The sequence below is a fragment of the Schistocerca gregaria genome, chromosome 3 (genome assembly GCF_023897955.1).
Source record: "Schistocerca gregaria isolate iqSchGreg1 chromosome 3, iqSchGreg1.2, whole genome shotgun sequence".
NCBI classification, from domain to species: Eukaryota; Metazoa; Arthropoda; class Insecta; order Orthoptera; family Acrididae; genus Schistocerca; species Schistocerca gregaria.
Window position 1 is genome coordinate 271,919,379 of NC_064922.1, and position 20,243 is coordinate 271,939,621.

The following is a 20,243-nucleotide window of genomic DNA, read 5'->3' on the forward strand; positions in this document are numbered from 1 at the left end:
ATGTATTCAGGCTATAATGTTCAACACATTACCCAAGTAGAAGTTAAGCTTTTCTCAGCTTGTTGTAGTACTCGCAAGAATGAGGCTGGATAAATTCATCAAAAACTACAGTATTTTGACTTGTCAACCCATGTCATTTTCATGACACGAATTGGAAAATGCTTTAAAAGAAAGGGAGGATTAACTGTCAAGATATCGGTGGTTTTCGACGTTATCAGTCAGCATTCCATTGAGTTATTCACAGAAGATTGTTTTTACAATAGTCTTTTGCATTATTGTTTGCTACCAGTAATTCTTTTTACACATAATGATTTACGTTGAACTGCAGTGGAACACACCTGCATATGCACATTATATTCATTAAAAAAATTATATGGAGTAGAAGCAGTTCTCAAACAAATATAATGATTTCGGTTTGAGTTTGAGGTTTATTTTGCTAAGTACTACATTTTTACTTATTATATAGTTCAAATCGAAATAAACGGCAATTATTGCAACTATTTTCAATGATCTTGTCATTAGACAAGTGTTGTTTTGAGAAAAATTGTACTTGTTGCCTTCAGAAAGCTGTATCAGCTGTTCTTGCATTCCGACATCACACAGAAATTGATGTTGGGCAGTGGACACAACTGCAAGACTCACAAGTGAGATTTCTCTCATATAGACGAATGATCAAAATTGGATTTAAAATGTATTATTTCCTCCTGGATTTGAATGTATAATGTGATGTACCGAAGGCAAGTGAACCTGACTGTTGTCTACAGAAATACAGTTTGGCAACATAGACTTTGTTTGCCCCCTCTCTGCTGCCACGCATGCGCAAACCTCATCCCCTCCATGCTTCCCTATCATGATGTAGGCTATAGTCTCCTCAAACGTATTGCCATTGACCTATTCTTATGGTATCTGTAAGTTATTTTTGTTTGTTTGCAATTGCATATAATGCTTTTTTGTGAGATTTAGGTTTAAGATGCGTTCTGTGAATCAAACGTAAGTCAGATACATTATTTTCTAGCTGTGTCTGGTTTGGATGTGTTTGGGCCATTTACCAATATATTGTCATCAACAAAAAATAAAGTTGCGGAAGAGTCTCCCAATGACCCAGATAAATATTTTACATGGGTCATTTCTGTGTACAAAGTACAGGAGCAGATCAAGTACTGACCTTTGTGGCACACAATATTTAATCATTTATCACTTTAGATTTAATCTTATTTCTCTTGTATTATTTGCTAATGTAACCCTCTGATTTCTATCATACATATAAAATACCATCCATGTAGCGGAATATCTTTGATGCCATACCATATTAATTTACCTAGTAGAATTTTATTAGCTACACAATAAAAAGGCCTTTGCAATATCACAAGAAATGCCAACAGGCAAAAATCAAACAATGGAAACTGCAGGTTTGAATATTGACAATGTAAGAAAAGATAAGATTGCTACTCACCATAAAGGTTGTAGTGATTCGAGAATTTTTGTGTAAATTCTAGAACCACTCAGCCTTCTACCATCTTGAACACATGATATTCTGGATATAAGTGTGTGATGGTAGAATCCTGCCAACTGCATGTCACATGTTTGTGTGTGCAGGTTTAAAATCAGTCGCGGGAGGAAAGTAGATGCGGCGGACGAACAGTACCAACAAGTACTGGTTGGGCAATCCATAGATGTTTTAGTGAGTGTGTAACGAAGAACCATGGATTTTATAATTTTACTCAGGACAGATTTTTCCCAGATCTCCCGGTTAAAAATACACTTTCTCCTGGGTGAGAAACACTTTCTCCCGGGTGAAAATACACTTTTTCCGTGTTAAGTGACAGTATACGTTCCCTCAGAACTGTAAAATTTATCAATAATTTGAATGGTTATGGTTTTATACAATGGCTTAGAATTGCCTGGCTCTTTAGAAAACGAAACTCAGGGGGGAAAATCCACATTTTGGAAAGTTCGTTGATGTGCAGCAACATATATGTTGCATATTTTTGTATAATGAAAGTATAAATTCAAATTACACTAAAAACCGCATGTTACTTTCCGAAGCATTGAAATCGAGATTGCGATGCGGATTTGTAAGCCAGTCATACCTCATGTCGCGTGATCTCGACAGCTGATGACAGTGACTATTCATAGCATAGGATACCTGATGTAGTCAGCCAACATCAACATCACTGTTAAGTAGTGCAAACACACAAACAGGAAAAGTTAATGGTTTAAATTAATGTACATAGTGTTGCTACAAGAAAAGCAAATATTTCATATATAATATTTGTTGCGAAGATTAATAATCTAAAAGAGAAACTAAGCTTTCACATATAATGTTGATTTTTTTGCGCGTTTTACACTTCAAGACAAATCACACAAATGTGCCAGTAAAATGTTTAAGACCAACATAAATCTCTGATCTTCTGGGTATGAAATTCCTCTAAATGGCTTGTCATCAAAGAGTTGATTTTGAAATGAAGTCAAACACTCTGTGATTTGAGAAATTCATCGTACATTCTTGCACATAGTTCATCTTGCAAAAAAGGAAATTTACTTTGAAAATAACGCATTTCAAACTATAATTCACAACATTTTCCTGAGATCTGTTACAAATAGATTTGTTTTAGCAGTTGCCAGAGAGTGCCACATAAGAGGCATTCCCACGCTTGCGCAGCTACGATGACGTAGGAAGCCTGCAGGTTTGTATGTGTAAAACATTAAAAGATCTTACATTATCATAAAAGAAACAAGACATCAGAGGATACTCCAAGAGAGTCAGAATTTCTTGTACCATACTGAAACGAATAATTCAAGTTAAAGCGCACATTCGTATGTCCCAATTCTCAACGAAGTAGGCCTCGATCTAACATTAAGCTTTTCAGTGTGGCTTTTGGGATGTAAATTTTCTTGGAGTACCAGTACTGTATTATCTCATGTTTGGTTCTTTGTTATGGCATAATGCCATACATACTAGGAGATGAAAACATGCACTTGAAATGTAGTGAACAGTTGAAACTAGCCAATAGTGTGGAATTAAACACTCCGTATGAAACAAACTGGCTGCCTCAGCGGAAAAGATAAATAAAGGGCGAATTTCTTTAGCAAAGCGACAAAAATAACTTCATTGGTCTGCAAGACAATTAATGCTTGACTGTCAGAAAGGCGGAAATAAAATAAAATCTGGAACTAACAACATATTGTAGCCTTCCATAATTATGTGAATGCATTTTAATTCACTTGATAGCTCACAACCACAGAAATCACTTTTCTTTTCATTAGACATGAGAGCAGTAAACAAAGTGGAAACTGCAAAATCACTAAATGTAAACACAGATCACCTGGACCCCCCCCCCCCCCCCCCTATAACTCAGACTGCTCTGCACATCCGCCCCGGATCTATGATATTTCGAACCATGGCAATACTAGATGGTGCCCCCCCCCCCCCCCCTCCTCCCCACCCTCGAGCATTTGAGATAGGACATAAAAATTAAAAATAAAAGACTTTTTAAAAATATGTTAATTTCTAGTGTATATCTTTCTGAAGAGTCTAATGTATAAAATATATAACTTTGAGGAAGTGTAAGAAGTGTTATTTGGTTATAATATGTTTGTAGACAGGCATGTGGTGGCGGCATTGACAAGGCATAGTGCTTCAATGCTGTTGCGGATAGAGCTCACAGCGGAATGGTTCCGCTGGCGTGCACTACCCGCTTATATAGAGAACGAATGACCTTGGTTACATAAGGGAGATTATAAGGGACTTAGACTCTGCAGGCAGTGTGCCAAAGTGCAGTGCCACGCCTCTTCACACAGCATTCTTCTACCCCATTTCACTGTACTTCGCACTGTGGAACTCAAATGTGTTTATTTTGCAATGGATGCCGTCAAACTATATTCAGGACACGAAAAGAAAAAAAAACCTCACAATTAATACTGGATGGCATTATTTGTAACTGAAAGAACAAGAACTCTTCAGAAAATTTGGACTCTGTATTGCCTATTAGCTAATAACTTGCTGTTCTGTGTGGTATAAAATGAAATACAGGATACATAAAACCAGATAAGACAAGAGACAAGCAAGACAGTCCTAGCATTTTCTTTTTATTTCTAATCTTGCTACAGCTCTACATGGTGTGCTTTCCTTTCTGCAAAGGAATCCATTACTTCATCAAAATTTGTCGAACGTTTTGCTACATGAAAAATCTAAATGTTGTCTAATACTGTAAAAGCTGTTAATACAAATAGTACCCAAGACTGGTGTGGTTTCTTGATCTGATTACGTCTATTTTGTCTCTGTCTGCTACACAAAAGAAAATAGGCCTTTCTAATATTGCAGTAACTGTAACACACACCAAATAAGCAAGACTGTTTTGGTAATAATGGTCATTTTTATAATACGCCATTATATAATTCACGAAGTACCAACATGAAATGACTATTTGGCCTACTACAAGCAAAAAGCTTTATGTTACGAAATAGTTTCACATTTCATTCATACGCTCCAGTTTTTGAAGCACGAGATCGAAAAGTAGTAGGACGAAATTTTTGTATAAATTTGGAATTGTCATATTATTCCATAATTTGTGTGATGTCCCTGTTTTTTCTCCTTCCTCATTCTAATAAACTATCTTCTCGTCACTAATTCTGTAACTATTCCTATCATTGTCAAAGTTCATTCTCTGGTTAACTCTACTAAACTTGCCAGAATCACCGGTTTAGCTATCCAGCGATTATTCTCCAGTTAGGCATTATTACATGTTCGTACAATGCATTTTCTGCGCTACTCCCAGAATTAAACTTAAGTGTCTGCTAGCCAGGAAATGTACAACTTGCCCTTTCTACTGTTGCAATCTGGGCAAAAAATTTCTGTCAAAGTTTCATTTTCTTGGATACACCGAGAAGATAGTATGGAATATTTCTTACCTGTTATTCCTGTTAGTCATTTATTTCCACTCTGATAGTCTTTAGCTAGTAATTATAACAATGCTAATCATTCGCATACCCAATCAATCAAATAAACAAATGACATTCCCCCATTTGGCTTTATTCCGCTCAGATCGTATAGCTCCATCCCCTTTTGTCTGCAAGAAAGTTTATTTCTAGATGCGATGAGGATTCCCCTGGCATGGACATCACATACACTATACACGCATTCAAAAAACCAACTTATGATTGATTCAGAAATCAACTTAGAATATGTTCAAAAAGCAACAGGGATGCATTTCAAAATCATTTGAATAATCGATAAACTAACGAGTGCTAGATGCTAGACGCTTTGTGAAACAAGGTCCCCCCCCCCTCAAAAATACGAATTTGCCCCCCTCGCCGCAAAATTACTGCCCGATTCAGATACCCTGGTTTGCTCCATACACAACCAACAAAATTTCTGTATCCGGAAGCGGGAGGAGGTACTACTCATATGCAACTCAACTGTGCATGCACATCACCCTTCTCATAACTGCTTACATGGATCTAATGTAAACAATTGTGATGTCATGCTCATCGGAGGTAACTTGTTGTCACGAAGCATTGCATAGTCTTCCCAAATCCTTTGACAAATTTTGCTGTTGGCAAACGCTTGTATGAGCACTGTGTGTGTGTGTGTGTGTGTGTGTGTGTGTGTGTGTGTGTGTGGTTTTTTTTTTATATGGTGCATTTCCTTTGCAGTTTAAGTTCTATTCTCTCATTCATATTTTGTAGCTGCAGTATACGGTAATATCCTTTGTTAGAGTATCGGTTCTTACCAGTCATAATTACAAAAAAACTAACTGAAAACTAAAACAATGAAAAATTCTCGGAATTCTAAAACATTCCACAGTTTTTCCCAGTTTTCTCTCGGATGAAAAAATTCCCGGGTATTTCCCCAATCTCCCGGTTGTCCCAGGTCGTATACACCCTTATTGTGTCATTGACTATTGTTATTAAAACAAAGACAGTTGAAAAAGAACTCTTGAAAACTGTTGACGTAAGCTTGCTATAGGCAAGACTTCTTTCTGCATCATGTTAAGAAAAGTTATGGCATCTAAGCCAACTTTCTTTTAACTGTAACACAAATTGTTTCTGATGTTTGGCTGTACGAGAGACTTACAGGAAGTTTTTTTTATGTGGAAAGTGAGACTTTTACTGTGTATGGAGGTCAAATACATCATTAATTGATGAAAAGTAATGTTTTTATGTCTACGATAATGATCAAAGGAGACAAAATGAATTACAATATGTGTTACAGATGGGACTCGAACCCGGGTCTTCTTGATTACTAGGCAGAAATGCTAACCATTACACCACCAAAAATCCCTGTACCTAGCATTATTTGATGGAGAAGAAGTCAATAGGGTTTCCAGCAGCCAGCTAGCCAATAAAGAAGAGTGGCTGTAAGTTCCAAGCAAATCACCTCATAAAGAAGTGGAAGGTGGTTTTGGAGAATAAACCGATATAACGCAGATTCATACTCACACTTTAAGTCATTAGGATATGGCGACCTGTGTGAAAGGACCGAGAAAACAGGAATTTTAGGTAAGAAGTGAGGGAAATAGCTGTTATGTGTTGCCATAGCAACCAAACATACTAAGACACGGGAATTACTCTGAGAAATTGAAATATGTTCAAGTATCCAATGGAGCCAAATTTAAATGGAAAAACGGCGAATAAATGAAACATTCGCAATGATAAAACAGCAAAGAAGATTTTGATGTATTTGTCGGAGATGAAATACGCATAGAACGCTTCAACCAAGAAGATACAGTGTGGCAAATATACAGCTCTCACACACATCACAGGGACACAGACGCGGAAACCAACTTACATCTGACACTGCTGACACCAGCTGCTGTTCACGGGTACAGACCTGCCTCCACATCCGCTCACCTACGCAACGCGAATTCAGTGCCGGGTGAGCATGAAACAAAACTTGATTTCTTTAGTATGAAGTGGTACAAGATACTGTTGCATGAACTTTTATTGTGTAATTATCATATCTAAAGTTAGTTTTAAATGCTTACCAGAGCTAAGGCATATAAAAGTATGGAAAACATACAACAGGTTGGGGGAACTCAAGACCCAGCTATGGCCATGAAAATTAGCAAAGAAATGCCTGAATGGGATGAGTTGATAAATTTAATCAAAGCTATGAGTCTTAAGTTAAACTCATTAAGTTCTCAATTAAATGCTCAGAGTGAAACTCTAAATATTCAAACGACAAATTTAGGTTTGTTAAATGCCAAAGTCATCTCTCAAAGCAAAGAATTTAGTAATCTATGCGAAGGCATGGGTGCTTTGAAGACTGAGTTCGATGCTATAAGTAATAAAGTAGAGAATTTAAAAGAAGATTCAAAGAATGAGTTGACAAAGTCTTTGATCACTCATATAAATCATATGTTTAGTGATCTTAGTCAGAAACAGAATGACACTTTTCAAGATTTGTCAAAAAGGTTAGAACTTAACATTGAGAACGAATGTAATAATGTAGAATATAAACTTATTGAAAAGTTAGGATCTTTTGAAAATATGTACAATATTACGTATAATGATGTAAGGCAGGGGTTGAATACTTTGAAATCAGAATGAATTAATGCCAGTCATTCAATCGCAAATTACAGTTTTCAATACAAGGGTAGATAATGTAGAAAGAAATTTCAAAGAGAAAATAGCTAACTCTGATATTAAAAATGTAATGTGCATGTGGCAGGAGAGAACAGTGCTGTCTGGTGGGGCATGCAGGGGCTAGACCAGAGATCGGCAGCAGGCAGACCGCCATCCGCATATGGACCGTGGAAGGTCAAACCTCGGACCACCAAATATTCTTAAATACAGTCCGATGTCCAACTAAGTATCCCGGCACCTCGTTTGCACTAGGCTAGTAATTTAGTCAAGTACTGAGTAATTTAGTAACTAAATGTGACTGAAAAACAAAAATTTAGTCAAGCAGATTAGCAAATCATTTAGTCGAGTCAATCCATTTAATTCTATTTTTCTCAGGGAGTAGTGCCTCCTACCACACGTCACTGCTCACTCGTTCATTTGTTAAACAAGTCCGAACCTGTCATTTTAGTCAAAGAGAGCACAGTGGGCAGTCAGTCTTTACTTCATTTCATCAATTGCAAGCAGGCCGCAGAGCAATTATTCATTTGTTTTACAATTTGTCGTGAGGAAAACCTTTTCGTACATACATACCTACATTAATAATGGGTCCTAAAAAACGAAAAGTGGACACTGAAAATAGGAGATTTTTGAGTGAATGGACTGAACAATATTGTTTTACGCTGCCTGACAGGCCTCAGTCGGTTCCAGTTTGCTTAATATGTAATAAAACTGTCACTGTTATTAAAAGTGGCAATTTAAAGTGACACTATGAAACAACTCATCAGCAATTCCACAAAAACTTTCCTCCTAGCAGTGGGGCTTGTAAAGAAAAACTACAGGTAATATAATTCTATTAGATAATGTATAAATGTGATATGTGTAACTGCTTTGTAAACTTATCACGATAAAATTTAAATTTAAATTACAGGAAAAAAAGCAAGAAATTGCTGGTTCACTGAATGAATTAGCAAAAAATCGGCAGAAGCAACGTTATGTGTGTGCTGGACTCTTCGTAAATGCCAAAAACCATTTTCAGATTCTGAAATAATCAAAGAATGTATGTTGGAAGTAGCCTCAGCACTTTTTGAAGAAAAAAAGAATGTTATCGCTGCAATTCAAAGTTTTCCAATGTCGGCAAGAAGTAATACAAAAAGAACAGAACTTTTAGCTACTGATATTAAAAGCACTCTGCCTGAACTTTTGGAAAAGGCACCATGCTACGCCATTGCACTTGACGAGTCATGTGACATTGTTGATGACAAACAAATATCTATTTTTCTATTTTCGTGAGATTTTTTGACATTGAAAATAAGATATTCAGGGGAGAATTGCTCGTAATATTGCCTTTGAAAGGTAACACTCGAGTAGAAGATTTATTCAAAGCTATTGACAAATTTATTAATAATTCCAACATTCGTTATGATAAAATAGTGTTGCTTTCAACTGATGGCAATGATTGGTAAAGAAAAAGGTGTAGTAAAGAAAATCAGGGATCAGAATCCAGGTCTAATATCGTATCAGTGTATAATTCATCAGACTGCCCTTTGTGGAAAACTCAGTGCTACACTGAAAGAAGTAATGGACAGCTTGGTGCAGTTGATTAATTTTATGATATCTCATTCTTCTCTTCAACACTGAAAGATTAAGTTCCTTTCAGAATGTGATGCAGCATATTCTGACTTATTGCAATACAACAACATTTGTTGGTTAAGTAAAGGTCAAGTTGTTGAACGTTTCTGGCTTATAAAGGAAGAAGTAACCTCCTTCTTGCAAATCTTGGATATACAGGGAGCAAAGAAGCACTTAAGAGTTCAAGAATTCACAATATGCTAGCTGTGGCTTTTCTGAAGGATATTCTGAAATATTTAAATGTGCTGAACATAGAGTTACAAGACAATGGGAAATTAATATGTGATCTGATACAAAGCGTGTCTGCTTTTTGCCATAAGCTGGATATTTTTGAAAAAGATATTGCAAGGCATGAATTTATTCATTTCCCAACAATTCTTGAGTATAAAAAAGGGAGCTCTGAAGAAGATATTGCAGTGTTTGTGCTGGATGCTATGATGATGATGTGAAAGAGTGGATTGAGGAAGGGGTAACAAGAGACAAATGGGAGATTGATGGCTAGAGGGTGTACGTAGATGGGTTTATGGAGGATTAATAAATGAAAGATGTGTTTGTGTGTATTTTCCACCTACATAATTCAGAAAAGCTGTTGAATTCTCCTGGCACAAACTCACTGCATCCTCTACCCAACAATCTCCCCTTTCTGTATCCAGTCATTGGGCACTACACAAACTTATCGGCTCTAGTGCTTGTGTGTCAGATTTCTACCCTGTACACTTTCTGCCTCTTTATCCTGCATTCCTATCACATATACACCTGCTGCCTCCCTTCAAATCATGAGCCACTCTTCCTTAACCCCTTACCCCCACTACCCACCTCCTTTCTCCCTCCACCCACCCCACCTGACCTGAACCCTCGCTCCAGTCTACCTGCCAAATTGCAGTCCCAGCAGTATGTAGATGTACAGAGGTGTGTGTGTGTGTGTGTGTGTGTGTATTACAGTTCATTGAAAGATTCATCTGCTGAAAGATACTGAAGTTTCCATTCTTATTTGTGTGCCTGCTGATGACTCAACGTTTCTTCTAACAGACTTCTTCTAGTAAGGAATGTTCTCTCTGCCTGTACTAGTAGGTTATTATGTCCTCCATGTGTATTTACAACCTTAAGGACTTCTAGAAAATTACATCATATGTTTAATACAGGATGCTTTCAGTTGCTCACCTGAGGGTTAACTTACATGGGAGGTAGTAAAAGTTTTACTTAATGTTGACAGAAACAACTGAAAGAAACATCATTCCTCAGTTGTTGTTGTTTATGAGGTAGCAAAATTCACTCATTTTGTTTACTACATAATCAAGTTCACCATTGACTTCACTATCATAAAGGATAGCAATAATATAAGTAAATCTTATCTCCTCTCTCTCTCTCTTTCTATAAATCAGCCAACTCAAACAACTTTTAAACTATCAAAAAGTTGACTAGTGTTATGAAAGGCTTTTGATTTTTATCATGCCTTGCTGTCATTGCCAAGTATACAGTCAAAATCATGTCTTTGCTGTCTTTACCATTCCTAAAACTCTAAAGCCAAATTGGTTACTCTCTAAGAGATTCTCAGTTTTTTCCCAATCTTTTGTGTAATCTGTAATATGAGAAGAGAGAGAGAGAGAGAGAGAGAGAGAGAGAGAGAGAGAGAGAGAGAGAGAGAGAGAGAGAGAGTTAGCCATCCATTAATAAAGAGCATCAATAATATTATTCATGCATGTTCAGGTGCAACCAATTTGAGGGACCCACTTTAAATGTATGTATTACATAGACCCAGTGTCATGAAAACAGTATGGAGGGACAGTGCTGTAGAAAATTGTAAACTGACCACCACAATATGCATTATGAAGTTATCAGATCAACAAAAAAACAGCAATAATAATAACAGAGACTAGTATTTTTAATACAAGAAACACATCTAAGTAATTTGTTACTAACTTAATAATGTTATAACATAAGTACAATAATACTGAGCTGAATATCCACTTTAACTCTTATTAAAAACTTAGATTGAATCTACGAACATACAAAATCAATCATCCTGCAAAGCTGTGAACACATCCTGCTTATTGGTTTCATAAAATTTTGTTCCAGTTCTTTGACCTCGCCTGAAGAACTTGGTACCAGCACTTTGGAGTGGTTGACTAAAGGCTGTGTACGAAGTCGTAAGGCTCTGAAAAATGATATAACATACAGTCAATGATTAGAAATTTTATTCATTTGGATTAACAATGAACTCAGACAAGTTTTAGAATTCAAACAGGGCCTTTTTAGAGATGTTATTTCAATAATTACCTGCATCCTGGCACAAAGAATCATATCATTACACTACACAATGGACGAAATTTCTCTCTTGTGGATGTATCTTTTCTGTAAACAAAAGTTCTAGGCTTTTACAAAATAAAAATAAAAATAAAAACACAAAAAATTAAAGACCTTAGCTGCCAGTTAGCATTGATTTATATCAATGGGGCAAGCTGAAAATTCGTGTTGAACCAGGATTCAAATCCGTGTCTCCTGCTTACCAGGCAGATGCACTGAGCAACACCATTCAGACACAATGGTCACCACAACCACACGGACTACTTCAGGAGGCCTCCTGTCTGACTCAAATTCTCAGCTTATGCCACACACTTCTGACATAGTGACCCTGCTCATTAGCCTCATTACTTGCAGAATCTTGCTGATTCCTGTAAGGTTTGAGCTTTGTATGCAGCTGCAGTGAAGGGATCATTGGCTGTCATTGCATTAATTTATATATGTGGTGTCTCTTCTTTTGGACATGCCTGAAATAACAGACACCATTTTGGTCCTGCAGCCACTATGAATCAAGACATAAAGGAATTAAACATATTAGCTGTCAGTGGGTAATGATTTATATCAATGGGGCAAATGAAATGTTGTGTCAAACCAAGATTTTAATCCAAGTCTCCTGCTTCCTAGGCAGGTGTACTGACCACTCTGCATCTATACGCACAGGTCACCACAACCAGGGACTACTCTAGCACACCAGCGACAGACCAAAATTGTCAACTTATGTCATACACTACTGATGTAGAATTCTATGTCTCTTATCTGTCTTTGTTGCATTATTATATTTAACTCTTCTAAATCACACTGTACCTCTTTGAACCAATGGCTATTGTTTTTATTTTTCCAAAATTGTTGAACATTACAGTTTTGGATAATCTTGATATGTTTTAGACAAAGGCAGTTTTTAATTTTCTAATCATATCTGCTACTGACTTCTTTTCCACACAGATTCCTTTGTTAGGCAATAATCTGCATGTTTAAATAACTTACAGGAATGCAGCTAGGTAACTCAGTCAACAACTGGGGATATTTTGAAAGGAAAACAGCTTGTCACTTTCAAGGCAGTTTTGCCTTGAAAACAGTAGGCTCTGCTCTTGTTAAAATATCAGCAGTTGTCGATTACGTTACTCAGTTGCATTCTTGCTGGTTATATAAACATTGTATACACCAGGAGAAACTAAGGTCTAACAATCTCCATGGTCCATAAATTAAAGTGTTTCACTTGCATAAATTGATTCTGGTTTAATTACAGAGCTATAGCATTTGATTTTGGTGTTAGTGAAGAGAGATTTCTTCTTTTATGTTGGCCACATTATATGCTGTTTTGTTTCAGTTTAACAGTTCTGTTTTCTGTTGACAATCCCTTTTTTCAATTCCAAGTTATTATTTCCACAATATATTTGAATGTATTTACAACCTTAAGGAATTCTAGAAAATTACATCCTAAGTTTAATACAGGATGCCTTCAGTTGCTCACCTGAGGGTTAACTTACATGGGAAGTAGTAAAAGTTTTACTTATTGTTGACAGAAACAACTGAAAGAAACATCATTCCTCAATTTACACTTGCACAGCCATACTTGGCAAACATGTTCACAATCACAGTGCTAAGTGAGGTATTGATAATGGCAATAGGCTGCTTCAATTTTATATTGTTTAATTATGATGTTTTCAAAATTGTGAGTGTTTGTAGCTATTATAGTTCATAAACCAGTTGTATGATATATGTACTTCTCAAATATTTGGGCAATGAAAGTAATCGGCATGCTAAGCAATATCAAGAGCGTCTGGAAGTGATGTTAGTATCAGCCCCTCCCCTTCCCTACATACAAAAAAGGAAAAAAAGATTCATCCCACAACAGAGAAACTGATCATAGATCAGACTCCTAAAACCTCCTTTTCTCAAGAACTGAATGCTTGACTCACAACTTTTTGCCAGTAATATAAGATCATCAGCAATGCACTTATAATTAATATTTTTACCAAATGTTTGGTTGGCACTTTTATTACTGTTCTTCCACAACTTCTTTCAACACATAATTAGTGTTCAAAATGCACACCAACTGCAGAACTCACATTTACAGTCACTAATGCCAGGTATTTCAGATAGGATGAAGATGTTTTCCCAATAGCATTGCAGAATTTGCCACATGCCGATGTTTTATATCCTCTTTGGCACCTAAAGTTACAAGGCATCAAATCAGGTGAATATGCAAGCCAACTGACGATATCTTCACACCATATTCAGATATCAGGAAAGAGATGGGAGATATCCTTAGGTGAGTGGTGAGTGAGACATCTATCATACTGCTAGTATTACAATAAGAAATTGAGCATGTCTGTTTCACCTTAAGGCATCTTCAATAAAGTGTAAATTAATTACTTACTTTCCAATAATCCCACACAAAACCATCACATTTGTAGTGGTGATCAACTTGTCACAACCAGTGAGGATTCACACCAGCCCAATAATGCATATTTCCTAGTCTCAGCTTTCTGTAATATGCAAACACTGCTGCTTTGAAAAAGAGAGCTGTTCAATGATATAACCTATTGTCCTGATGCTGTATCAGAACTGAATGACATAATTCTGTGCCTCTTCTGCAGTTCCCCTGATCAACAGGAAGTGATGGTCATGTGATTTTGATGCAAGTTGTTTGTGTGCAAAATGTGAACAATGATGGCCTGAGCAGAGGCAACTGTAATTTCTCTGGAGCTAACAGATGGTTTATGAGCAACAACTGTTAGAAGATATATTTCATTTCTACCACTCATTTCTGGTATATGCTTTTTTTCCCTGCATAGCACTCCAATGACTCTACAATATAACCATTTCTTACACATTTGCTGAATTGCCATTCATCGACCAATAGCAAGGTTATATAACATAACATATTTTAAGCCTTTCTTAATTAAGTTTAAAATCTTAATGGTAATTAATTTATATAATTTTGACAGTGTTAATGATGTACTTGATGAAATATTCAACATAAGTGTAGGAAATCAATGACATGAGTATAATACTAGAACTTACATATCTGTATTCTTACCATGAAACAGATTAGCAGGAGCTAATAGTTACCATTTTACAAGACATGTTTTTAAAGTAAGTACTATTTTGAAATTCCGTTGGTGCAGCACCATGCGCCATGTATACTGCACTCTGTTAGCAAGTCACAGATGCCATTGCAAAGTCATTTGGGATGTTTACATTTGTTTGTGAGTATTTGAAATGTCTCCTCCGACTGAGAATCCTGTTGATTTTGAAATACACAATATTTGTTTCCTTAGTGTTAAAGGCATGTATGAGGCTGAAATTCATTGTCTGGCCTGTGAAGCACATGGAGAAAACATTATGGGTGATGGGATGGTACAGAAATGGGTGAGAGCTTTTAAAGATGGCAGTATGAATGAGCATGATGAGAAATGAAGTGGGCAACCTTCATCATTTGGTACAGAAAGATGACAAAAAAGCGAGAGGGAACAGGTGCTTTATGCTTTTGCCATTATGATGAGTTTTCTCAGTGACAAGAAATGTGCTTTATGCAATTGTTACATAATGTTTAAATTATCAAATGTTATGCTCACAATGGGTAATGAAAATGCTGACTGAGGTGCACAAAAGCAAATGTTTAGCCAGTTCTTTGACTTACCTAGATTGATATAGAGAGGAGGTGATGAGTTTTTAAGCCAAACTGTCACAGGTGATAAAACATGACTGGTTTACATTACACCTGAACCAAAGCATGGCATGGCGGCATTCAACATAAGAGTGGAGTTCAAGCAAAAAATTTCAGCATGGAAAATCATGTGCACTGTGTTTTGGGCAACAAAGGGGTGTTCCATGCCTAGCCCCTATCCCATGGTGACACTATAAATTCTACGTGTTATTGTGAGATGTTAAAAAAACTCTGCTGTGTAATCCAAAATGAAGGGTGTGGCATGCTGAGTAAGGGAACCATTTTGCTCCATGACAATGCCCACCCACACATGAAACTCAAGAGCTGATCAAATAATTTGCCTGGGAATAATGTGGTCACCCTCCGTACAACCCCAATCTAGCAACTAGTGACTAACACATGTTGCTACATTTGAAGAAGCATCTGGGTGGTCACAACTACAAAAATGATGATGATGTCACTTCAAAAATGATGAAGATGTCAAAATGACCATGTTACAATTGTTGTCTAATCAGGCAGCAGGTTTTTATAAGGACGGTATTCAAAAGTTTATTGTATGATACTATATGTGCCTTAATACTGGTGGGAAATATGTGGAAAACTAGACTAAATTACAGACTTTCATGTAAAAATGAAAAGGCTGCGAAAAGTCTACTCGTTTTACTTTCATTTCAGAATGGTACTTGTTGAAAAAACATGCCTTGTACATAACAATCAAAGTTTATACAAAATTCTCATATTTCACCACAGGTGCACCTGTCAAATCTTTTAAGGAAAAAATGCAAAGTGTCTTTTAGCAAACATTAGAAGAATGAATTGGGATATACTGCTACTCACCACATAGAGACAGCGGTGGACAGGCATGTTTAAAAGCAGACCAAGCCATCTGATGAGGTGCTGAGACCCAAAAACGGTGAGCAGCAATTTCATCTGGGATGGATAATGGAGGTACAGAAGAGGTGTGGGGTGAGGATGGGGAGAGAAAGCAGGATAAGGTTGGGGGAAGTTGCTGTAGTGTTGTTTATGGAAGTTTTCAGGGATGTGATGTGGCTGAATGTTGGACTGTTGGGTGCAACCTAAGGAGGATGTGCTTGATGGGAAAACGAAATAGGAGAGAAGGGGAAAGGGCAATACTGGTGCATGGGGAAGTGGGGGAATATGAGGCATATGTAAAACAGGAGTGGGAACAAGGAAGGGGTGGATTTTGGAGGACAGATTCAAATGGCTCTGAGCACTATGGGAGTTAACCTCTATGGTCATCAGTCCCCTAGAACTTAAAAGTACTTAAACCTAACTAACCTAAGGACATCACACAACACCCAGTCATCACGATTGGAGGACAGGTTCTTAACTATGTTGCTGATCTGTTTAGGCTCTGGATTCTCTTACCTCAACTGCAGTGCGTACTTTCTGATGTAATAGATAATGCCCATAAAGTGAGCTGTGAGGCAGCAATAAAGAAGTAAAAAAAAATTTGTTTCATTATGTTTTATGTCTACAGCTCAAAAATTTAACTTACCGCCATTGCATCTGGTCCACCAAACTTTTCAGATATTTTTGTTCTTTCCCATGTTGGAGTTTTCTTACTAGATGCTGGCTGAGATCTCCGTGCAGTTTTTGTGATATCTGAAGTCTTCAGTTTTTCATCCCTTTTTGCGTTATCTACCTGCAATTAAATTTACATGCAGTAAGTGCACTCAGTAGAAACAGCTTCCCGTTCTCCACTCTACTCCTAGACTGCTTTCTACTCTCCTGATCCTATACTTAACTTTACTTCATTTCCCCGTAAGTACATCCCCCCCCCCCACCCCCGCAAAGAAAAGGGGGGGGGGCAGTATCCCAAGGCCGGCATTCTCTCCCTGCCTCCTGCTGTAATCATATTTTTTACTCATAGTGTACACATATTGCTATTCTTGATTATCCTCATCTACTCGAGACTTGTTCCATCAACAGGTGGCAACACATAGGTTAAAAAAGTCTGACATTAGTGTGCATATTAGAAAACTGGCAATTAAGTAATTCCTGAATCTTCAAAATTAACGGCTGATTTTCATTCATAATAGATCAAGGAACGTTTTGGAAGATGTCATAGTGTATGCCAGCTCATTTTGAGGCTTTACATGCCACTATGTGGGAGCTAAAGTCCAGACAACATTGGTTATCAAAATCCATAGCCTATGACTCAACCAGTGCATTAATAACATCATTTGTACTAATCTGTAACAGTTGCCAAAATAAACCACAATCTTATCATTGCTGAAATCAGTGTTATTACAATTACTGATAAAAATTTCTTAAAAGCTTTTGTACATTATATTCTATATGTTGATCAACTAGAATAAAGAACAAGGGAAACAACACTTCCAATCTGTTGTGCCATTTTAAAATGGGCGGTGAAGAATTATTAACAAACATACTGATAGAGGAAGAGACATGACTTATTTATTTAAACCTGAATTGAAAAAGAAATTAAAGAAATGGCAACACACAAGATTGCTCAGAACTCTACAACCAGCTAGGGTAATATACACTCCTGGAAATGGAAAAAAGAACACATTGACACCGGTGTGTCAGACCCACCATACTTGCTCCGGACACTGCGAGAGGGCTGTACAAGCAATGATCACACGCACGGCACAGCGGACACACCAGGAACCACGGTGTTGGCCGTCGAATGGCGCTAGCTGCGCAGCATTTGTGCACCGCCGCCGTCAGTGTCAGCCAGTTTTCTGTGGCATACGGAGCTCCATCACAGTCTTCAACACTGGTAGCATGCTACGACAGCGTGGACGTGAACCGTATGTACAGTTGACGGACTTTGAGCGAGGGCGTATAGTGGGCATGCGGGAGGCCGGGTGGACGTACCGCCGAATTGCTCAACACGTGGGGCGTGAGGTCTCCACAGTACATCGATGTTGTCGCCAGTGGTCGGCGGAAGGTGCACGTGCCCGTCGACCTGGGACCGGACCGCAGCGACGCACAGATGCACGCCAAGACCGTAGGATCCTACGCAGTGCCGTAGGGGACCGCACCGCCACTTCCCAGCAAATTAAGGACACTGTTGCTCCTGGGGTATCGGCGAGGACCATTCGCAACCGTCTCCATGAAGCTCAGCTACGGTCCCGCACACCGTTAGGCCGTCTTCCGCTCATGCCCCAACATCGTGCAGCCCGCCTCCAGTGGTGTCGCGACAGGCGTGAATGGAGGGACGAATGGAGATGTGTCGTCTTCAGCGATGAGAGTCGCTTCTGCCTTGGTGCCAATGATGGTCGTATGCGTGTTTGGCGCCGTGCAGGTGAGCGCCACAATCAGGACTACATACGACCGAGGCACACAGGGCCAACACCCGGCATCATGGTGTGGGGAGCGATCTCCTACACTGGCCGTACACCTCTGGTGATCGTCGAGGGGACACTGAATAGTGCACGGTACATCCAAACTGTCATCGAACCCATCGTTCTACCATTCCTAGACCGGCAAGGGAACTTGCTGTTCCAACAGGACAATGCACGTCTGCATGTATACCGTGCCACCCAACGTGCTCTAGAAGGTGTAAGTCAACTACCCTGGCCAGCAAGATCTCCGGATCTGTCCCCCATTGAGCATGTATGGGACTGGATGAATCGTTGTCTCACGTGGTCTGCACGTCCAGCACGAACTCTGGTCCAACTGAGGCGCCAGGTGGAAATGGCATGGCAAACCGTTCCACAGGACTACATCCAGCATCTCTACGATCGTCTCCATGGGAGAATAGCAGCCTGCATTGCTGCGAAATGTGGATATACACTGTACCAGTGCCGACATTGTGCATGCTCTGTTGCCTGTGTCTATGTGCCTGTGGTTCTGTCAGTGTGATCATGTGATGTATCTGACCCCAGGAATGTGTCAATAAAGTTTCCCCTTCCTGGGACAATGAATTCACTTCCTGGGACAATGAATTCACAGTGTTCTTATTTCAATTTCCAGGAGTGTACAACTACAAATTAGTTAACAAATAAATTTCAAAACTAGACATCATCAAACTATAATGGAAATTCCTGGATGGAACAATACATAAAATAAGGGAAAGGAAACCACTAATGTATATCAGATTGATGCATGGAGCACAGAAACATGTAACAGAAAACAGCTACACACATCCATACACACAACCACACAGACACGCAAACATACACTCCCTTAGTTCTACTTTTTGTTGCTACCTAGGCACGTTTCTCTTCTTGTATTATGCATTACCCCAATGGGAAACTAAAGATGCTGTGTTCCTTGATTTCTGGAGGATGTGTAATGTACTTCCACACCATTGCCTACTGAACAACATATATGTATACAAGATACCATACCAGGTTTGTGATGGGGCAGAAGAATTTCTAGCAAATACTACACAGAATGTCATTCTTAAGAGAGAAAAGAAATTTCCAGATGTAATAGTAATTTTGTGTGTACGCAAGGGAGAGTTATAGGACTACTACTGTTCAGAAAACATATGTATGACCGACCTAATGGATAATACTGAAAGTTCTATGAGGCTGTTTGTGTTTGATGCTGTTTTATTTAGAGAAGTCACATTGCTAGAAAATTGTAGCAAGATGCAAGAAGACCTACAATGGCTCAGCACCTAGTGCAGAAATTGGCAACTGGCCTTTAACATAAACAATTATAACACAGAGCAGAAAAACAGATGGTAGTCCTCATTATTGTATGGTTACATGAGTGCCTAACAATCAACGAAAGGAGTCACATACACTAAATATCTGGGAATATGCTACAATGTGATTCAAAGTGAAATAAACATATGAAATTAATCTTAGAAAATGAAGGTGTCAGACTACAATTCACTGATATAATCCTCATAAAGTTTAGTCCACCCACAAAGGAGTTAGTACACAAAACCCTCATTTCACCAGTACTTGAGAATTGCTCATCAGTCTAGGATTTTAAACACATAGGATTGATAGAGAAAATTCAAATAAGAGCAGATCATTTATCACAGGTTTGTCTAGTGAGTATGAAACAGTCACAGGGATGATCATACAACTCCAGTAGCAGAGGCCACAAGAAGCTGCTGTGCATC

At 38.2% G+C, this 20,243-nt stretch overlaps 1 protein-coding gene across 5 annotated transcripts in view; it reads right to left on the reverse strand.

The window, feature by feature from the left end:
- Nucleotides 1-11,053: 11,053 nt before the first annotated feature.
- Nucleotides 11,054-20,243, reverse strand: part of LOC126354661 (myosin-11-like) — a 273,554-nt gene continuing 264,364 nt past the window's right edge. For 2 of the 5 annotated variants that reach the window (XM_050004441.1, XM_050004439.1), the window contains exons 13-14: nucleotides 16,689-16,835; nucleotides 11,056-11,350 (exon numbers count right to left, since the gene is read on the reverse strand). In XM_050004441.1, the coding sequence (XP_049860398.1) occupies nucleotides 11,210-11,350; nucleotides 16,689-16,835 (288 nt within the window). In that variant the 3' untranslated portion in view covers nucleotides 11,056-11,209. Of the gene's footprint in view, nucleotides 11,351-16,688; nucleotides 16,836-20,243 lie in introns of all 5 variants that reach the window. The other 3 variants (XM_050004437.1, XM_050004438.1, XM_050004440.1) reach the window with 3 other exon arrangements.